Source organism: Rhizophagus irregularis, chromosome 30 (genome assembly GCF_026210795.1).
Source record: "Rhizophagus irregularis chromosome 30, complete sequence".
Lineage (NCBI taxonomy): Eukaryota > Fungi > Glomeromycota > Glomeromycetes > Glomerales > Glomeraceae > Rhizophagus > Rhizophagus irregularis.
Genome location: NC_089458.1, coordinates 166,575 through 184,194, shown reverse-complemented (window position 1 = coordinate 184,194; position 17,620 = coordinate 166,575). Strand labels below are relative to the sequence as shown.

The 17,620-nt window shown below is 29.5% G+C and overlaps 4 protein-coding genes across 4 annotated transcripts; 3 read left to right on the top strand and 1 right to left on the bottom strand.

Moving 5' to 3' along the window:
• Positions 1-1,173: 1,173 nt before the first annotated feature.
• On the top strand, positions 1,174-1,790 carry OCT59_021463 (uncharacterized protein; the record flags this gene model as incomplete). The annotated part of the gene is made up of 2 exons (XM_066146544.1): positions 1,174-1,582; positions 1,681-1,790. 2 exons carry the CDS (start codon positions 1,174-1,176, stop codon positions 1,788-1,790), a joined length of 519 nt encoding a protein of 172 aa, XP_066005671.1.
• Positions 1,791-1,998: 208 nt separating this feature from the next.
• OCT59_021462 (uncharacterized protein) lies at positions 1,999-2,601 on the top strand (the record flags this gene model as incomplete). Its single annotated transcript, XM_066146543.1, has 1 exon — positions 1,999-2,601. The coding sequence occupies one exon, from the start codon at positions 1,999-2,001 to the stop codon at positions 2,599-2,601; it is 603 nt and encodes a 200-aa protein (XP_066005670.1).
• Positions 2,602-3,527: 926 nt separating this feature from the next.
• On the top strand, positions 3,528-5,126 carry OCT59_021461 (uncharacterized protein; the record flags this gene model as incomplete). Its single annotated transcript, XM_066146542.1, has 3 exons — positions 3,528-4,044; positions 4,138-4,733; positions 4,887-5,126. 3 exons carry the CDS (start codon positions 3,528-3,530, stop codon positions 5,124-5,126), a joined length of 1,353 nt encoding a protein of 450 aa, XP_066005669.1.
• Positions 5,127-8,916: 3,790 nt separating this feature from the next.
• Positions 8,917-12,784, bottom strand: OCT59_021460 (uncharacterized protein; the record flags this gene model as incomplete). Its single annotated transcript, XM_066146541.1, has 12 exons — positions 8,917-9,238; positions 9,307-9,380; positions 9,467-9,495; positions 9,553-9,637; positions 9,726-9,799; positions 9,867-9,993; positions 10,074-10,184; positions 10,396-10,821; positions 10,882-11,301; positions 11,488-11,723; positions 11,794-12,030; positions 12,118-12,784. 12 exons carry the CDS (start codon positions 12,782-12,784, stop codon positions 8,917-8,919), a joined length of 2,808 nt encoding a protein of 935 aa, XP_066005668.1.
• Between the last annotated feature and the right edge of the window lie 4,836 nt (positions 12,785-17,620).

Here is a 17,620-nt window from a genome sequence, read left to right as displayed (position 1 = left end):
ACTTAATTGAATTTTAAGAATATTTGAATATTTTAAATATGTAAAAAATACACTTATATTATACTCAAATTCTAGTTTAAGTATATTTTAAGTATAATTTAAGTACTTAGGCAAAATCAAGTACATTAAAAGTATATTTCAAAAGTATTTAGACATATTTTAAGTATAAAAATTTTTCATATGGTTATAAAACTGGAACCTCTACAAAAATTAATTTTTTTTTAAAAAAAAATTTATTTTAACTTAACTTCAGTTTTTAAAAGAAAAAGATTAAATTTTAAAATTTTATTAAATAGTTTAAATAAATATTTAAATTTGACTAGTAATTAATCAACTTATATAATTAATTAATCATATGAGCTGATTTGTCTACCTTTAATTAAAATATTAAATTTGTTACATTTTTATTATACAAAACACTATATAATATACAGTAAATTGGGGATGAGTATTAAAAAACTTTTATTTAATGTTATTATACTATAAGTTGGTAAATATTTCTTTTAAATTAATGTAATTCTTAGCATTTACTATATATATTAAAAATTTGTATCTTAACTTTAAATGTAAATATCTCCAGATAGATTCAATGATCCAATTGGCAAGCTCTTTTTTCGCTCATATAGACCAGATCAAGGACTTTCTGAAGAGCCTAAATTTATAAAAAACAGATCAGTGAATCCCAAGATATTAAGCATGTTAAAAAGTTTGTACCTCAACTTTAAACATAAATATTTCCAGATTTAATGATTCAATTGGTAAGCTCTTTTTTCGCTTATAAAGTCCAGAATAAGGGCTTTCCAACAAGCCTAAAATTATAGAAAATGGATCAGTGAATCTTGATATATTTGCATTTAAAGATGGTAATACAAATTCTAACATAAAATAATTATTTTTATTGTTTGAAAATATCTATTATGATACCATCTTTTATATGATATTTTTATTATACTTTTATAAACATTTATAGCTACCAAGACTATATAAATTTTTATTTTACTTTATATTTTATTAAAATATATGGTCCGGTGCGAAAAGATTTGTACCTCACCAAAAAAGGGATGGATTTACGCCAATAAAAATATCGTACGACTTAAATAAGGTGGGCTGATATTCAAGAATTTGTTAGAACATATCCAAACACACATTCTCTCAAAAATTTTTTTCCATACCATGTATTCTCATTTCCTGAAACGAAATGGTGCACCATTAACAAATAACGAAAAATCAATGATAATTAACATTCACAACTATCTTTTGGGGGATAGCTCTACAAGTAATGATCATCATAAGCTAACATTACGCAAGCATATTGCTGAGATATTGGGTGTAGCTGAGGGTACAGTTGGAAGTGTGGTGTCAGACTGGTACAACCGCAGTGATGATACTTTTACACCACATAAAATCCTCGGAAGACCTAAATTTCAACCTGATGAAAATGTTTCAGAACTTTTGCGTACAAAAATTTTGGATGCTAACAAAAAGGCTGAGCAACTTTCCACAGTTATCCTACGACAGTATCTTCTAGAACAAGGATATAATTTTTCTAAATGGAAGCTTCTTCGAGTATTACATCGCTTGGGTTATTATTTTGGCCAGGGAGAACGAAACATTCTCCATGATCGCCAAATAATGTTGCATACCGTTGCCGTTATCTTCGATTTCGTTTTGCTAATTTAGAAGGAAAAATGATTGTTCCACGTCATCCAGAAGTCTTTCTTGATGAGTCTTACTGTCATTTACATCATACTTCACGCAATACATGGGTTCCCCATCAAGGTGTTGTTTAACATCTGGATACGGTCCATTAGTAGTAATTTTTGGAGCAATTATTGTATTCCGAAATAGATCTTCTAACAAACTACATGGTGAACTTGTTCCCAACTCTGTTCACATTTGGGACCCAACAATTAAACCAATCCTGGAAACCGGGGACGAAAAAGAAACAATGCTGATGAATGGGATAATATTCCCGATGTTGTCAAAGATGCAAATATTATGCCAAATCAAGTAGATTATCATGGAAATTTTAATGCAGAAATTTTTGAAGACCTTTTTTCAACTCTTTGTAAAGCACTTTATGAAAAATATGGACCTGTAAATATTCATATGGATGGAGCAAGTTATCATAAACGGTGGGTTGAAAATATTCCAACTTCAAATACAAAAAAGCAGGAAATAATTGATTGGCTAAATGCTCACAATATTGTTTTTTCTGATGAATTAAGAAGACCAGAACTTTTGGAGCTGGTTCAAATGAACAAAGAAAAGGTGACATTTGCTTGTGTTAAAATTGCAAAACAGTATGAACATGAAGTTTCATTTACCCCTCCATATCATTGTGAACTTCAGCTAATTGAAGGTATTTGGTCAGTTGTGAAGGGTGAAGTTGCACATTCAGGCCCACATCCAAACCTTTTATCTGTTCGAAATACACTTTTAAATGCTTTTAAAAAAAAAATTACATCACAGGTAATCATTGGGTTCTGGAGAAGAGCACTTAAAAATGCTAAGGAATACTTAGAATTTGATGATAACGCACAATTAATGGATGAAGATTTTGACAAATATGATAATTCTGATGAAGATTGCGTTATTTAATCTAATATTCATATTTTGATTTTCCCAACATGTTATTGATATAATTAAATAAATAAAAAAAATTTACATAATAAAAAATTTTTTTTTCGGTCCTCTGTTTGAGGTATAAATCTTTTTGCACCGGACCATACTTACTTTTTAATAATATATATTAAAAATTCTATATATATAAGAAATGGGTTTTTTATTAGTGAAATAGGTTTTTTCACACCTCTTTTACATTTAATAATTTAATTTTATTACTAAAAGAGTGGTAGTGCTAAAACTATTACAAATAAAAATGAGAAACATTTTCATGCCTAACAGCTAGTATACGTATATAGAATTCAGAACTTCATTCTCTATAGGACCTTACCCTTTAGTTAGACATTTAAGGTGAATTTAATGATTTAAGTTTTGCAAATATAAATTTTTGTTCAACTTATTATTTAGTCAAGTGATCATTAATCAGATGATTTTTTAGTATTACAAAAAAATTTTGAATAATGAAAATTGTGAAAATCAATTCAATAACTCTTTTTAATGCAGAGTAAACAAATCAGCCCATATGATATAAACTCTTTCCCACTCCATACAATTTATATAGTAGAAAATGAGATAGAATATCTATTTAAATTTTATTAAATAAAATACTTTATTTTCAGTTGATATAAGCGGTTGATGAGCCAGATTTTACTGAAGTGCTTAGCAAGCGAAATGTAAGAAAACAACAAAAATAACAACAACAACAAACTACTAGGCAGCATACTATGACCATCAGGTCATCTAGTACTGGTCCTTGGGTCGTTGTCGAATAACGAAGCTATGATAAATCAATATACCAACAGGCAGCCTCTAGTGTTTCATCACGAAGGCTGCAAGGTGGCCCTCATTTCCAAACGCTTCCCTCAAATGATTCGGGTAATGATCAATAAGATGAAACATCAATGGATCTCGATAATAATAAAACTGATAATCAACAATCTACTAGACAATCATCTAATGATAAGCAGGCTTCAAACCCGCCTTCAGAAGATTTAGATAATCAACAAAATGGCAAATTGTCTTTTAGGGCTAGAGCTCCATTCAATAAGATTCTGGGTAACAATAGGATCACTAAGATAAAATTCCTTAAAAGTCAATTGTATAAAGATTATAATATCGTGAAGATTACAACTATCTATCAGAAAAAAAATAAAGAAAACCTTTTCCAAATTGAGTTCAATAATCAAGATCAATACAACAAATTTATTAACGCTGAATTCAAATTTATGGAAAATGATGAACCAATAAAATTTCAAATAAAAAATGATAGTGATAAAATCGAAAAGACAAAAGAAAAAGAGGTGCAGAAGTTGTGTGTGATTCAAGTTCTTAATATTCCCCTTAACTATAAACCATACGAAATTCGTGCGATATTTAGTAAATATGGAAAGATTGAAGACTTGTATACTAGAGTTAAAGGTCTGTACCAACATGCCTATATCAGATACGAACGAGAAGATGATATCAACAGTTTTTACTCCCAATGGAGTTGCTATTTAGAATAACATACAGTCAGAGTTATTCCACTTTTATTAAATGACGAGTCTAGAGAAGATAGATATGGATATGCTCTCAAACTCACTGGCTTACTATTTGGTACTACAGGAAGAGAATTGACCGAATTGCTTAAGGGATCTGGCGCTAAAAGTGTAGTTATTCCCAGAAATCCAAAAAATTATAACTTATTGAAATATGCAATGGTGTATTTTCCTGACGAAGATGTGCTAACAGAAGCAGCAAGTTTGAAATTAAACATTAAGAGAAGCATACTTTTTTGGTTTAACCTAGACGAAAAAGCTTGTCACGTGTGCGGCTCTCCTGAACATATTGCCAAAGATTGCGACAAAGAACGACAAATTAAACCCAAATACTTGAACAGAACACAAGCGTTTAGTCAATTTAAAAAAAAGAAATCCTCTTCATATGCAGATGTTACTAAAGAAGGAAATAATAATAAAAGAAGACAACAATCTTATCCTAATAATAATCGTAGAGAATGGAATGAAAAAAATATTATCCACGACAACCCATATATGGGTAATAATGGTCATCGTCAATCCAAATCAGTCGACCCAGTCCGACAAGATATTGAGTACATTAAGGATGCGGTAAACCAGATTTTTAGACAATTCACAGCAATTCAAAAAGATAATAAAGCATTACATGAAAAGTTTATTGCTTGTAGAAATAAACAACAGACAAAATAACAACAACAACATAAATCAATCTTAAAAAATAATAATCAAAAATCGAAAGAAAAGGCTACTACTTCGTTCAACAATAACAATAAAAGAGTTCATATCGAAGATTCTGGATTGTCATCTGATTCAGGAATGGACGAATTCGAAGCTAAATTATCCAAATCTGATGAAAAAATTGAACAAAATATGACCTTATTGACTCAAATCGCGAAAAAACTCGACTCCCTTTCATCTAAAATTACATCGTCTTCTAATACGGCAGGACTAGAAGATGGAGATAACGCAATAGTGGAAGATTGATCTTCCTCTTAATTTTTTTATATATATTTTTAATAATAGTACAACAAAAAATACCTCAAAAAAAGAAATAAAAGAAAAAATTTTATCCTGCCTCCCCAAAAATTAATATTTATACTAACAAACAAAAAAATAACTTGTTTGAAAATAACAAAACAAAATGCTTCCAATTACAACCCTATCTTAATATAACTACTCTTAATGTACAGGCCTAATAATAGAAAAGCGTCAATTTATATTAGACCTTTTAGAGAAAAAGCGAATTAACATATTAGACATTTCCAAAACTTCATTAAAGAATTTTGAAGTTAAATTTATATATAAAAACATTACGAACGATTACATATCTTATTTTACAAATTTAAAAGATGAAGACTATGTTGGATCTGGAACTGGAATTATAGTATCTAGATCTTTAGACGCTCACATCTTTAATATAATGGAATATAAAGGACGAATCATAACATTAGATTTCCAATTTAAAGAGCACTTGAAAATTAGAATTGTACAATGCTATTTGCCAGCATCTTTACATGTAATATCAATTCAAAATGATTATATGAACGAAATCAAAAGACTATTAGATGAAGCTAAAAGAAAAAATTATGAAATAATAATGATGGGTGATTTAAATAATCACTATGATTCATTTTTAAAAAGGAAATAAAAAGGATAACAGATAAAATTAAAACATCAGATTTTTGAATACTTAGAAAATATACTGATGTTTGACACTACAAATCTATTATTTGATATTTCTGAAACAAATTCTAGACATACCTTTTATGGTAATGGTAATAATAAAGCCACGTCTTCAAGGATAGATTACATTTGGACGTCTCATTTTTTGGCACTTCAGTTAAATAATCAAAAACTTTACAGACCAAATGATATAAAAACAGACCATCTAATGATATTAAATCAGTTTTTCACACAAGAAATTGTTGGGTTAAAACAATTAGCTAAGCTCCAACAACAAAGAAGATGGAAAATGATATATGCATATGACGAAATGACAGATGAAGATTTGGTTGACATATAAAGATAAAACAGCAAAACTTTTTATAGACGAACCCCAATCAACAAGTAACAATATTAATGATTTAAATAAAAAATGGATAAATTTTAGGAAAAAATTAATCGAATTGATGCAACAGTCATGTGATAAAGAAAAGTCACGTGAGACATTGATTAAACAAAAGAAAATTATCATGTTAAATAGGAAAAAATCAAGTCATTTTAAAGATTCGAAATCTTATCAACATATATGCTTCATTAGGAATCTTAGAAGAAAGTTACAATGAATTTCTAAATCTCAAAAGAAGGATTCCTTTAATATTAATCACATGAGTAAATCACGAGCCTAGGACCCCGGATATCTAATATAAAGGTCATAATGGACTTTTGGCCAAAAACACCCCTTTTTGCTGAAACTCAAAAAATCGTTTTTTGTAAATATCTCAGCATCCAGTAATTCAATTTTAATGAACTTTTTTTTATTTTGTAGCCCTCATTTAGCTCTACAATTTAAAAAAATGTTCATCAAAATTGGACCACTGGATGCCGAGATATTTACAAAAAACGATTTTTTGAGCCCCTGAAAAATGGGCCAATCTGCCGAAAGTGTGACTTATGACCTGTTTTGGAGATATCCGGGGTCCTACGAGCCCTTTTCACAAAATCTGAAAGCGTTAAAAAAGTAGTACTTAATTATAAACAAAAAACAACATTAACAAGATAATGATGTAGATTAAGTTACTGTAGCTGTTTCAACAAGTGATATAACTCCAACAAATATTTTTTTATATCTTGAAAAACTCAAAGAATTTAATAATTTGTTAATAATACAATACAAAACAGAACTTATTTAGTATAGAAATATTCAAATGAAAAACTATATACAAGAAAGATGTGACGATTTAATGAACAATAAAAAGAAGATGATTAATTCATTCATGAATTGAGAAATAAAATCAATTGTCATTGATCGAGTAATAGTTACTGAGAATAATGATGATGTTTTAAAAACAGATCCTCAATCAATTAAAAAAGAAGTTAACAATCATTTTCAACAAATAGCAGGATCCACAAATCAAGAAAAAATATTGTTTGGAATATGGATTGATCAATATTCCCCTAGAAACTATGTTGATGAAAATATTTATGATGGTCTTATGAATCACATAACATAAGAAGAAATTGAGTATCATATTTCCTTACTTCTGAATGGAAAGGCATCAGGTCCGTCAAGAGTATCATACGAGATGATTAAACATAGTAGTTTAGAAATGAAGACATACATTAAAGATTATTTAAATGAATGTCTAACTTTAAAGAAAATTCCAAAAGAGTGAAAACTAGCTGATTTATATCCCATATCTAAACCGAAACCTTGGGCTTGTAAATTAATGAATACTCGGCCAATCGTCCTATTAGAAACAATGAGAAAGCTTTTAGTATCCATATTAAATAAAGGAAATAATGTGTTAAGAGGGAATTAATTTGCAGAATTAGAAGGTAATTCTACCTTTGAACCAATTAAAATAATTAAAGAAATAATACAGGATGCAATTGAAAATAAAAAAGAACTATGGATTTTAGTTTTCGATATGGCAAAAGTGTACGATAGGGTTAACATTCATATGTTAAAAAAAGCAATGGAAAGATTGAAATTACCAAATAATTTCATTTCAATTATTTGTGATTTATTCTTAGACCGAAAAAATCAAGTTTTTACCGCAGTTGGTAAAACTAATCCTTATAATGTTTTAACAGGAATAGACCAGGAAGAGATTATTTCACCACTCCTCTGGTGTATATATTACGATCTTTAACTCTGCCAATTACAACAAGGAAGTCATAGCTACGAAATTACAGCGAAATATAAAAAGGATATTTATTCTGATTATATTAAAGAATCGATCATATTTCCAGAAAAAGTGTACATGGACGATACCATGTTATTGGCAAAAAATCAACTTCAGCTGGAAACAATATTAGATATAGCAAATGAATTTTATAATTTGAATGACATTAAAATCAACAAAGATAAGTCTGAATTATTATTGAAAAAAATAGATAAATCATTTAATTATTTGAATAGTTTAATGATTAAATTTGGATCAGAATACATTAATATTAAACCTAAAAATCCTAGTAAATCTATTAGAATATTAGGTGTTTAGTTCAATGTCAACGATGATAAAAATTTCGGGCTTAGTCAAGCTAAATCAGAAGTTAAAAAGTTGATCAATAATATTAAACATAAGAGGATTTCTGATAAACAATTGCAATATGTATTCAACGCTCTTATTATCCCTACGATTAAGTATTGTGCTCAAATGACAATTCTTAATGATCGAGAATGTGAATCTATTATGTTACCATTTAGACGAGCCTTCAGAAAAAAATTAAGATTTTCTTGGCGGATGCCAACAGCAATAATTAAGTCATGATCCGTGAAAGATCGACACAAAATTACTATTAAATTTTGGGGTAAAAATTTGTCGATCATTTATTAAATAAAAATAACTGCTATCATTCGCAATAAGGCAAGTATTACTAAAACAAATTCACAGCTCAACCAGATCACGCAATAATGTAAAATATGGTTTGACAAAAAAAATTTCATTTAACCGACTTGACGAAAAATTTTTTCTTTGTAGCAGCTGTAGATTTTAGAGGTACACGTATATATAATACATAAATTTCACCTTTTCAATTTACGAATTTTTAACATTTATTAAACATTATTTACATTTCTCTCTTTATAAGTACTTGCTACAAGTATTTATTATGAATTTTCAGAGTCCATATTTTCTTCCAAAGTACGCAAAGCCATAGCCTCTTTCCATTTGCGTGAAAAAGTTAAAATCCAGTTTGTTATTGTAGTTACTTTAGGTATGTCATTTTCTTTAATTTCTCCAAGTTCTGCACGCTTTAAAAGTTCTTCATGCATCTGTTGTGCATTTAATTTTTGACGAGGATTTGCTGTTCCAGTATGGAACATTGATTCTAAAAGATACTTTACTTGGGGAGATATTCTTTTTACTGGTCCACGCTGACGAGTTTTTTCATTTTCTTTTAGAGCCCATCCACTGGTAAACGTTTGTTGACTACGCAAAAAAAAAATAAATAAATAATACAATCAACAAATAAAGATGTGATTGTTTAATATTTATACCTTTTGGTTTCCAATGATCTATTGTTTTCCAGGTTAGTCAGATCAGAAAGTATTTGGTTCACATATTCTTGGCGCTTATTATTGGTAATACAAATACATAATAGCAAATAGGATTATAATAAAGAATATAACGAAAATTCTAGAATTGAATATCACCTACCGATTCATTCTGTGTTGGATCTTGTTTGTCTAACAAGCAAATATGTTACTTTTATTTAGGAATAATATGGAAACAGGTAAACTCACTTTCTTTATTTAAAATTGGTATATTCCATTGCTTAATTGATTGTGTATGAGATGTAAAAGTAGGATTTGGTTTTTCAATTTTTCGCTTTTTAACAATCTTTTCTATTTTTTCAAGTGACCATTCTTTCCACTCTCCAATTCCCTGGTAGTGCACGTGCATGAATATATCCTACTTTTTCTTCGTCCGTGGGCCAAGTCCATTCTTGCAGGTTGGATATTCCCATAATTGTGCCCAATTTTGCTTTATCTAAATTGAAAATAAATATTAGATTTATTTCAAGTTTTACAGCTTGCTAATTAGAACTACAATTTACCATTATCTCTGTTAGGATTCAAATTAGAAACTCGGACGCCTGCTATACCTTTTACTGCTAATTCGATATCATCTCCAGAAATAACATCATATCCAAGCTTTACGTATCTTTTCATTGCTTGAGAAACCTTATTATTATCAATGAATTGATCAATCACTCAATCAGTATTATCTTTGACTCTCAATATAATAATATAGCAGAATGCACCTGTGCATGATGTGAATCAATCGAAGTTTTGGCTTCTCCTGCTTCAAGAAAGATCCATTTGCGAGGAATTATATTATACCACTCCTTCCAATGTGCAATAATCAACATTAACTTTGTACAGTGGTAATGCATGCCGTTATCTGACATTATTGTTACCCATTTGGGTTTTGGATTCAATGTTTCAATTACAGTATGGAGGGAAGATGCAGTAAACCATGCATCTTGGCGCGTATCGTTAGATCACAGTGATCAAATACTTGAACATCCAGTTGATTTTGTTCCATATTTTTGGTATATACAAGTACAGAATGAAAACTCCAACCGCGTTTTCCAAAAAACTCTGTTTTGGCTCACGTGCACTTTGAGGTAATATCCTCATTTTGTAATCTACAATCATTACAGCACCTTCTTCATCCAATTCTTCTAAATTTGTTCGTACATGAATATTCAAGTATATTTTACGGGCATGATGTGCCATCCATGCTATGAGTTTTTGCTGATATTCATCAAGAATTTCAAAATACTCTTCACTTATTGCTGCTTTTAATTCTTCAAAAAAACTAAAAATACTTTCACATTTTGAACAGGTAACTGGATGATTAAGATTACAGTCTCCAAAGGCATGTCGTATACAATGACTAATACAGGAATTATGAACCGCGATACCAGCTGCTGTAACCTCCAGTTCTTTTGAATATTCTCGACGTATGTATCGACGCAATTCTTGTGATTTTGTTAATAAACGTTTCTAATAAGATAAAATATATTAGAATTCATACTTGCAAATTTTAATAAAATTTATTTTTACCTTCAGAGGTTCATCCATAACATGGGCAGAAATAATTACTCCAATATCTCCAAATACCATATAACCACAGTCATTACATGTAGAACATAATCCACCTAAATTTTCTCGGTACACATATTGACCACCTTCAAGACATGTCATAAAAGATGTACGACGCATACCATTAGGATACTCTTCTGCAAATCTTTCCCATAATGCTTTTTTCGTGTCTTGTAAGTATTTGATTGGTTTTCCCGATTTTGCATCAGTTTTGTATGAACTCATATTGACAAATTCTTTATCATTTAAAAATCTGTCAATTTGTTCAAGCATTTCAGGTGTAAACCTTCTTCGGCAAATTATTGGTTTTACAAGTGGAGGGGATCCATAACCATTGATACGTGCATGCTTGCGAGATTCTACAATAGTATGTGAACCAACCTGTATATATTTATTATAAAAACAATATAAAATTTTACATTATTGTATCAGTAATAATTTTTTGCAAATTTTTCATTGTCTTTTTTACGTCTAGTTTATTTACATAATTTTAAAAATAAAAGAATAAATAATTCAAGAACGTGTACATTAAAATTTTACATATAAAGCAAAACTATAAAATATTACATTCAAATTTTGTTTTAGTTCTCCATAGGTAAACTCATTGGAAATTATAGAAAGTATACGTCTTTTTCCATCAGGAGTTTTTTTGTTGTTAGCAAGTGCATGTTCAAAACACATCCAAAATGTATGTGTTGCGTTTGGCATATTCTTTGGAATACTAGTAAGAAAACCACTTTTATATAAAGCAGCAAATGCTACCTTGTCTGCTTTTCCATTTGCGATTTTGTCCATAATTGACGCTAATAAAAAAATATTTATTTTAGTGTTTGAAAGATAAAAAAAATAACAATAAAAATATCACAAATTTACTGACCTTTGATTCTTCAGATAACCAAGGAGTTATATTTGTTGCACCAACTGCTTTTAGCATGGTTTGCCACGCACTTAATTCACGTTCACTAAATTCATATCCTTTTGGATATATAGCATGCAAAGCAGGTTCTAATTCAATTATTGGATTTTCAGTTTTAACCCAACTTGTAAAAAAATATTTCCAATTAGCATTTGCCAGAGTTCTTCTTTTTACATGATAATCAAATAACCTTTCTAAAATATATTCATCATTCCAGTCATTAAGAGTGCATTGAGTTCAATACTGCTGAATTAGATTTTTTGTAATTGGATTATCAAGACCATAAAGTTGTGTGCCGGTAAATTTTTTCAGTTGTCCTGTTTTTTCCCACACTTCATCTGGCGTTGCGCCTTTAAATTGTTTTATTAAAGCAGATTCTCGGTAAATTTCAACAATGCATTTTTTTTCTTCAATCCGTGATACAAAAATTGACTGCTTTCTTTCATACATATGAAGAAGGGATGATTGAAAACCTGAACCTGCATAACGCCATTTTTCGCGTGAAGAAGTCCCTATACCATAAATAAAAATTATACAATTTTCTACATTAACAGTAACGGGAATATGTTGAATATCTTGTTTTAAAGTTTCAAGGATATTTTTGTCATTCCAACCCATTGCTTGATACCCTGAATAGCGTGTTGAAGTATTGAAACGGTTTTTATAAGCTGTAGAAATAGCCTTTGTAGAACTTGGCTCTGTAACAACATGTAAACCACTTTGACAACAATACATTGGCATTAATTTGTTATTACCAGAACCAGTTTGTATAGTTAAAATGAAATCTACTTCGTTAAGACAAACTTTAGTCTGTTGTCCCAGCCTAATCGGAAATAAAGTTTCATTTTCGTTTGAAATTATCCACCAATAAAAAGAATAAGGTCCATAGTGAAGTTCAGGAACTATAGTTCCTGGTTTTATTAAAGTAACGCGTAAAGTTGGAGCCATTATGACAGTTTTTAAAGGTTGTCAACGAGAGATTTAAATTTATTACAACTGGTTATAATGTATCTTATCCCCAAATTTACTATACACAACTCATATGATCTGATGCCGATCATTCGCGGATCACGACTTAATCATAATTTGATCTATAATATAAAAGATATAGCAGATAATCAACTACAAGCAAAAGGTACGAATTTCCTAATATAATTAAATGATACTGAATTATTAGAAAAAATTACGACGCTTAGGTTTAAACAACTACAACATAAATTTTGGATCGAAAATAATATAGTATTAGTATTTCCATTTGATAATAATTTTTATAAAAAATTATTTTATAGTAAAAGAAATTATGATAATTGGATCTTAGAAAACATCATGTGTAATAAAAATATAAAATTACTATAAAATGTAATAAATCAATATGCAAGTCATAAAAAAAATTGCTTATTTCAATGTAATATATAAAGTCATAAACCAAATTTGCGTATTGATCTTAGTATAAACATTTGCTTATTTTAGGCTAAAATTTTGCTGATTATCTCTGACTTTTATATGTATTTTTCGGGGTTCTGGCGTACCCACTTTAGGTATTTTACTCAATATAAAAAATTTCCCTTGGCTTAAGACCCGAATATAATTCACAGAAGTTTTGTATTAGAACTCAGGTAGTATTTATTATACTTTTCGTCAAAATGACAAAATACTAATTAAATTTATTTTGACAGACGTAATGTATTTTGACAGACGTAATTAATTCATAGTAATTTTATAATAAATAGTGAATTGGTCCGTTCGCTGAAATACGACGTAATTAATTAGCGGAGAAGTATAGTATTTATATAAATTATATAAAAAATAAAAACTAACGAAATTCAATAAATAAACTGAATGCTGATTTTAAAATAATCCTATGACTTGTGCAAATATATATGTGGCTTTGATTTTATTGTGACATTAAATTTTTTACTAAATCATTTTGTTCAAATTTAAATTTCACGAATTCTCTGAATTTATTATATCTTACTGATTTGGTAATTTTGTTGTGTTACTCTTTCACTTCATGTAACATTTTTTATTATATTATTTGTAGATTTTTTTTTTATTCTTCTCTCAAAGCCCCTGAATACACAGATAGAACCCAAATTTTCAGGTAGTTCTGTCACATGTTTCTATAGTTTCTGATATAATGTTTAACCATTTTGATACTATAAAAACCGGTTTATACTAATTTAATTCTCTAAACAGGTAATTAGTGCTTCTAACAGATCAGTTCAGACCAGATTTAGCTTAAATCTGATCTGATCTGATTTTTATTTTAATAGATCTAATCTGATCTGAATCTGATTAGATCTGGTTCAATTTAATCCAAATCTGGTTTAGATCCATTTGAATCTGATTTGAATCTGATCTGAATCTGGTTCGGATCTGGTCCTTGTACTAAAAAAGGAAAGGAAACGTTAATTACGTTTCTTAAAGTAAAATAAAAATAAAAATAAAAATAAAAAAATGAACTTACCATAGTTCGTTCTTTTAAATCCTGATCGTTCAGCTTCATCTCGCATCCAGGTTTCTTAAAAATAAAAGAAAGGGAACGTTAATTACGTTCTCTTAAGTAAAAATAAAAAAAAACCTAAAAAATGAAATGAACTTATCATAGTTCATTCCTTTTTTAAATCCTGGTCGTTAATGACTTTTTCCACATCCAGGTTTCCTAAAAAAAAAAGAAAGGGAACGTTAATTACGTTCTCTTAAGTAAATTAAAAAACTTAAAAAAGAAATGAACTTACCATAGTTCATTCTTTTTTTAAATCCTGGTCGTTAACGACTTCGTTTACGTCCAGGTTTTCTAAAAAAAAAGAAAGGGAACGTTAATTATGATCCCTTAAGTAAAATAAAAAAAAACTTAAAAAAAGAAACGAACTTACCATAGTTCATTCTTTTTTTTTAAATCCTGGTCGTTAATGTTTTAACGACTTCGTTCGCCCAGGTTTCCTAAAAAAAAAGAAAGGGAACGTTAATTATGTTCCTTTAAGTAAAAATAAAAAAAAACTTAAAAAAAGAAATAAACTTACCATAGTTTGTTCTTTTTTTAAATCCTGGTCGTTAATGGCTTCATTCACGTCCAGGTTTTCTAAAAAAAAAAGGAAACATTAATTACGTTCCCTTAAGTAAAAATAAAAAAAAACTTAAAAAAAAAATGAACTTTACCATAGTTCGTTCTTTTTTTTAAATCCTGGTCGTTAACGTCTTAACGACTTCGTTCGTCCAGGTTTCTTAAAAAAAAAAGAAAGGGACTTCAATAATTGGGAAGCATATTATTCAGAACAATCATCAGATACAGCCAGTAATACAAGTAAGATGTCAGGGAAAGTGAATCAAAATAAGACAGATAAAAATGATGAAAGTTCAGGTAGTGAATAACAATTTGGAGGAACTGAGCCTACAACAAGTATACAAGACAAAGCATGGCAAGACCAACAAAATGAAGAAGGTGAAAACGAATAAGCAGAAAGTATAATATCACATGATACAGTACTCAAAAATGGTGAAGATAGTAGTTTCAGTCAAATAAGTATAAATGATACCTCAAATGACCACATTTATGATCCAAAAAAAGAAGTAAAAGAGAAGCAAAAGGCTAAAACCAGCAGTAGTTCAAATAAATGGAATACAGAACCGTTTTCAACTTATAAACCATATTCTGGTACTGGATTATCATTAAATCCTAAATCATTTGTAACTGTAAAACCGTTTCAGGGTTCATTCGGTTCTTCTAGTATTAGAACATCAACCCTGAAAACTTCTCGACAGAATGACCTTCTTGATTTTTCTAGTAATAATTTACAAGATGATGTAGAACCAGAAGAACAAACTCCTATTAGTGAAACTGAACAAAATAAGATCATGTTACAGTTTTTTCAACAAGTCCAAAAATTTTATGCAAAAGGAGTCGAGCCTAGAGAATCTAGACTAGTCGACTTTCCAGTTTTCAAAGGAGGAAATCAGGATCCTGTCGAATGGATTGAAGCTTTTAGTAGAACTTGTGTAGCTAATAGAGTCAGCGAAGAACGAGCGATTGTTTTAGTAGCATTCTATCTTAAAGGGACAGCATTAACTTGGTACAATCGTCAAAATATTACTTTTTGGGAGAATGATAATAGCCCTCAACGATCATTTACGCATTTATTTAAAAATCATTTCTGTAATCCCTTCAGGATTAGTCAATGGAAACATCAACTGCGAAATAGGAAACAAAAACAAGGAGAAACAATTGAAGAATATATCGCAGCAATCACAGAATTATGGAAAAGAGTGGATCCTACGAATAAACGAATGGAATTAGATAAAATCCATGAATTTATTGAAGGTTTAAGACCTGAATTTGTTGTACCTGTACAATCCGCTATACCTCAAACAGTAAAAGAAGCAATGGAAAAAGCACAAGCATTAGAAACTGCTTTTTCAATGGGAATGAATTTATCAGTCTATTCAATGATGCCAGAATATTTACAAAATATGAATGGAGGAATGATCCCTGCTCGAACCAACTTAGCTATGTATCAACCTGCCTATTTGATAAATTATTTCCAACCAGAAAGTGTAGAAAAGATGGTTGAATGGAAAATCAGTGAAGGAATTACTGCAGCATTAAGCCAAATGCGCACAGAAACTAAACCAACCAATCCTACTCCAAATAATAACAACAATAATAATCAAAACAGGAATAATTCAGGATGCTATGTCTGTGGAAGAACTGGACATATTACGAAAAACTGTCATCAAAGAAATAATCAACAAAATAATAATAATCGCAACAATAATGGAAGAGATTTAAGGAATGTTGATTGTTACAATTGTGAAAGAAAAGGATATGTATCTAGGAATTGCAGGTCACCACCATCAAATAATAATAATAGTAATAATGGAACCAATAATGGTTTCCAAAATAATGGTCGTTTAAACTACTGAACGCATCTCAGGAGGGGGAGAGTGTGAATTTTAGAAAACCCTCTAACGAAATTAGTACTAAAAGAGTGAATTGGAAGGATCCATTAGAAGAAATCAGACCTTTTGAAAAACCAATTCAACTGTTAAAAAGACCTACATATATTCTCAACATTTTATATAATAACTTTGGAATTTATTTATTGAAATGACTACAGAAAAATAAAATAATGTATAATTTATGGCAAGTAGCAGGAGGAAAAGTAGAGAATCGTGAATCTTCTCTTCAAGCTGTGCTTAGAGAAACAAAAGAAAAAATAGCGCTAGATATTAAAAAAGATGAATGTGTATTTTTATTTAATGATCCAGCTTTTAATTGTGATGTTTATATAACAAAAGTACCTGATTATCAAGAGTTACAGCGAACTGAACCTGAAAAACAAGGAGCTTAGACAATTACTTCTTTTGAACAATTCCAATTTATGGCAAAACATAATGAATTAACTCCAACACTAATTAATTATTATACTGATATTCTTAACCAATTGATTAGAGAAGAACCAGCATATCTTAATCAAAAAGCCGAAGAAGCTTTGTATGGAGAAGCGATTGTATATGGACAGCCTGTTAATGTCTTAATAGATTCAGGAGCTGTAGGTTGTATTATTTTTAAAAGATTCCTAGATAAAGTCAATAAAGGAATTGAATTACCTACGAATATTAAAATCATCGATGTAACGGGACAAAAGTCATCACCACTGGGAATGGTTCAACAAGTTCCAGTACAAATGAAGGATATTAAAGTTTATGTTAATATGATAGTTACAAACTCAGCTGAATATAATGTTCTGCTTGGTAATGAGTGGTTGAAAAAGGTTAATGCAAACA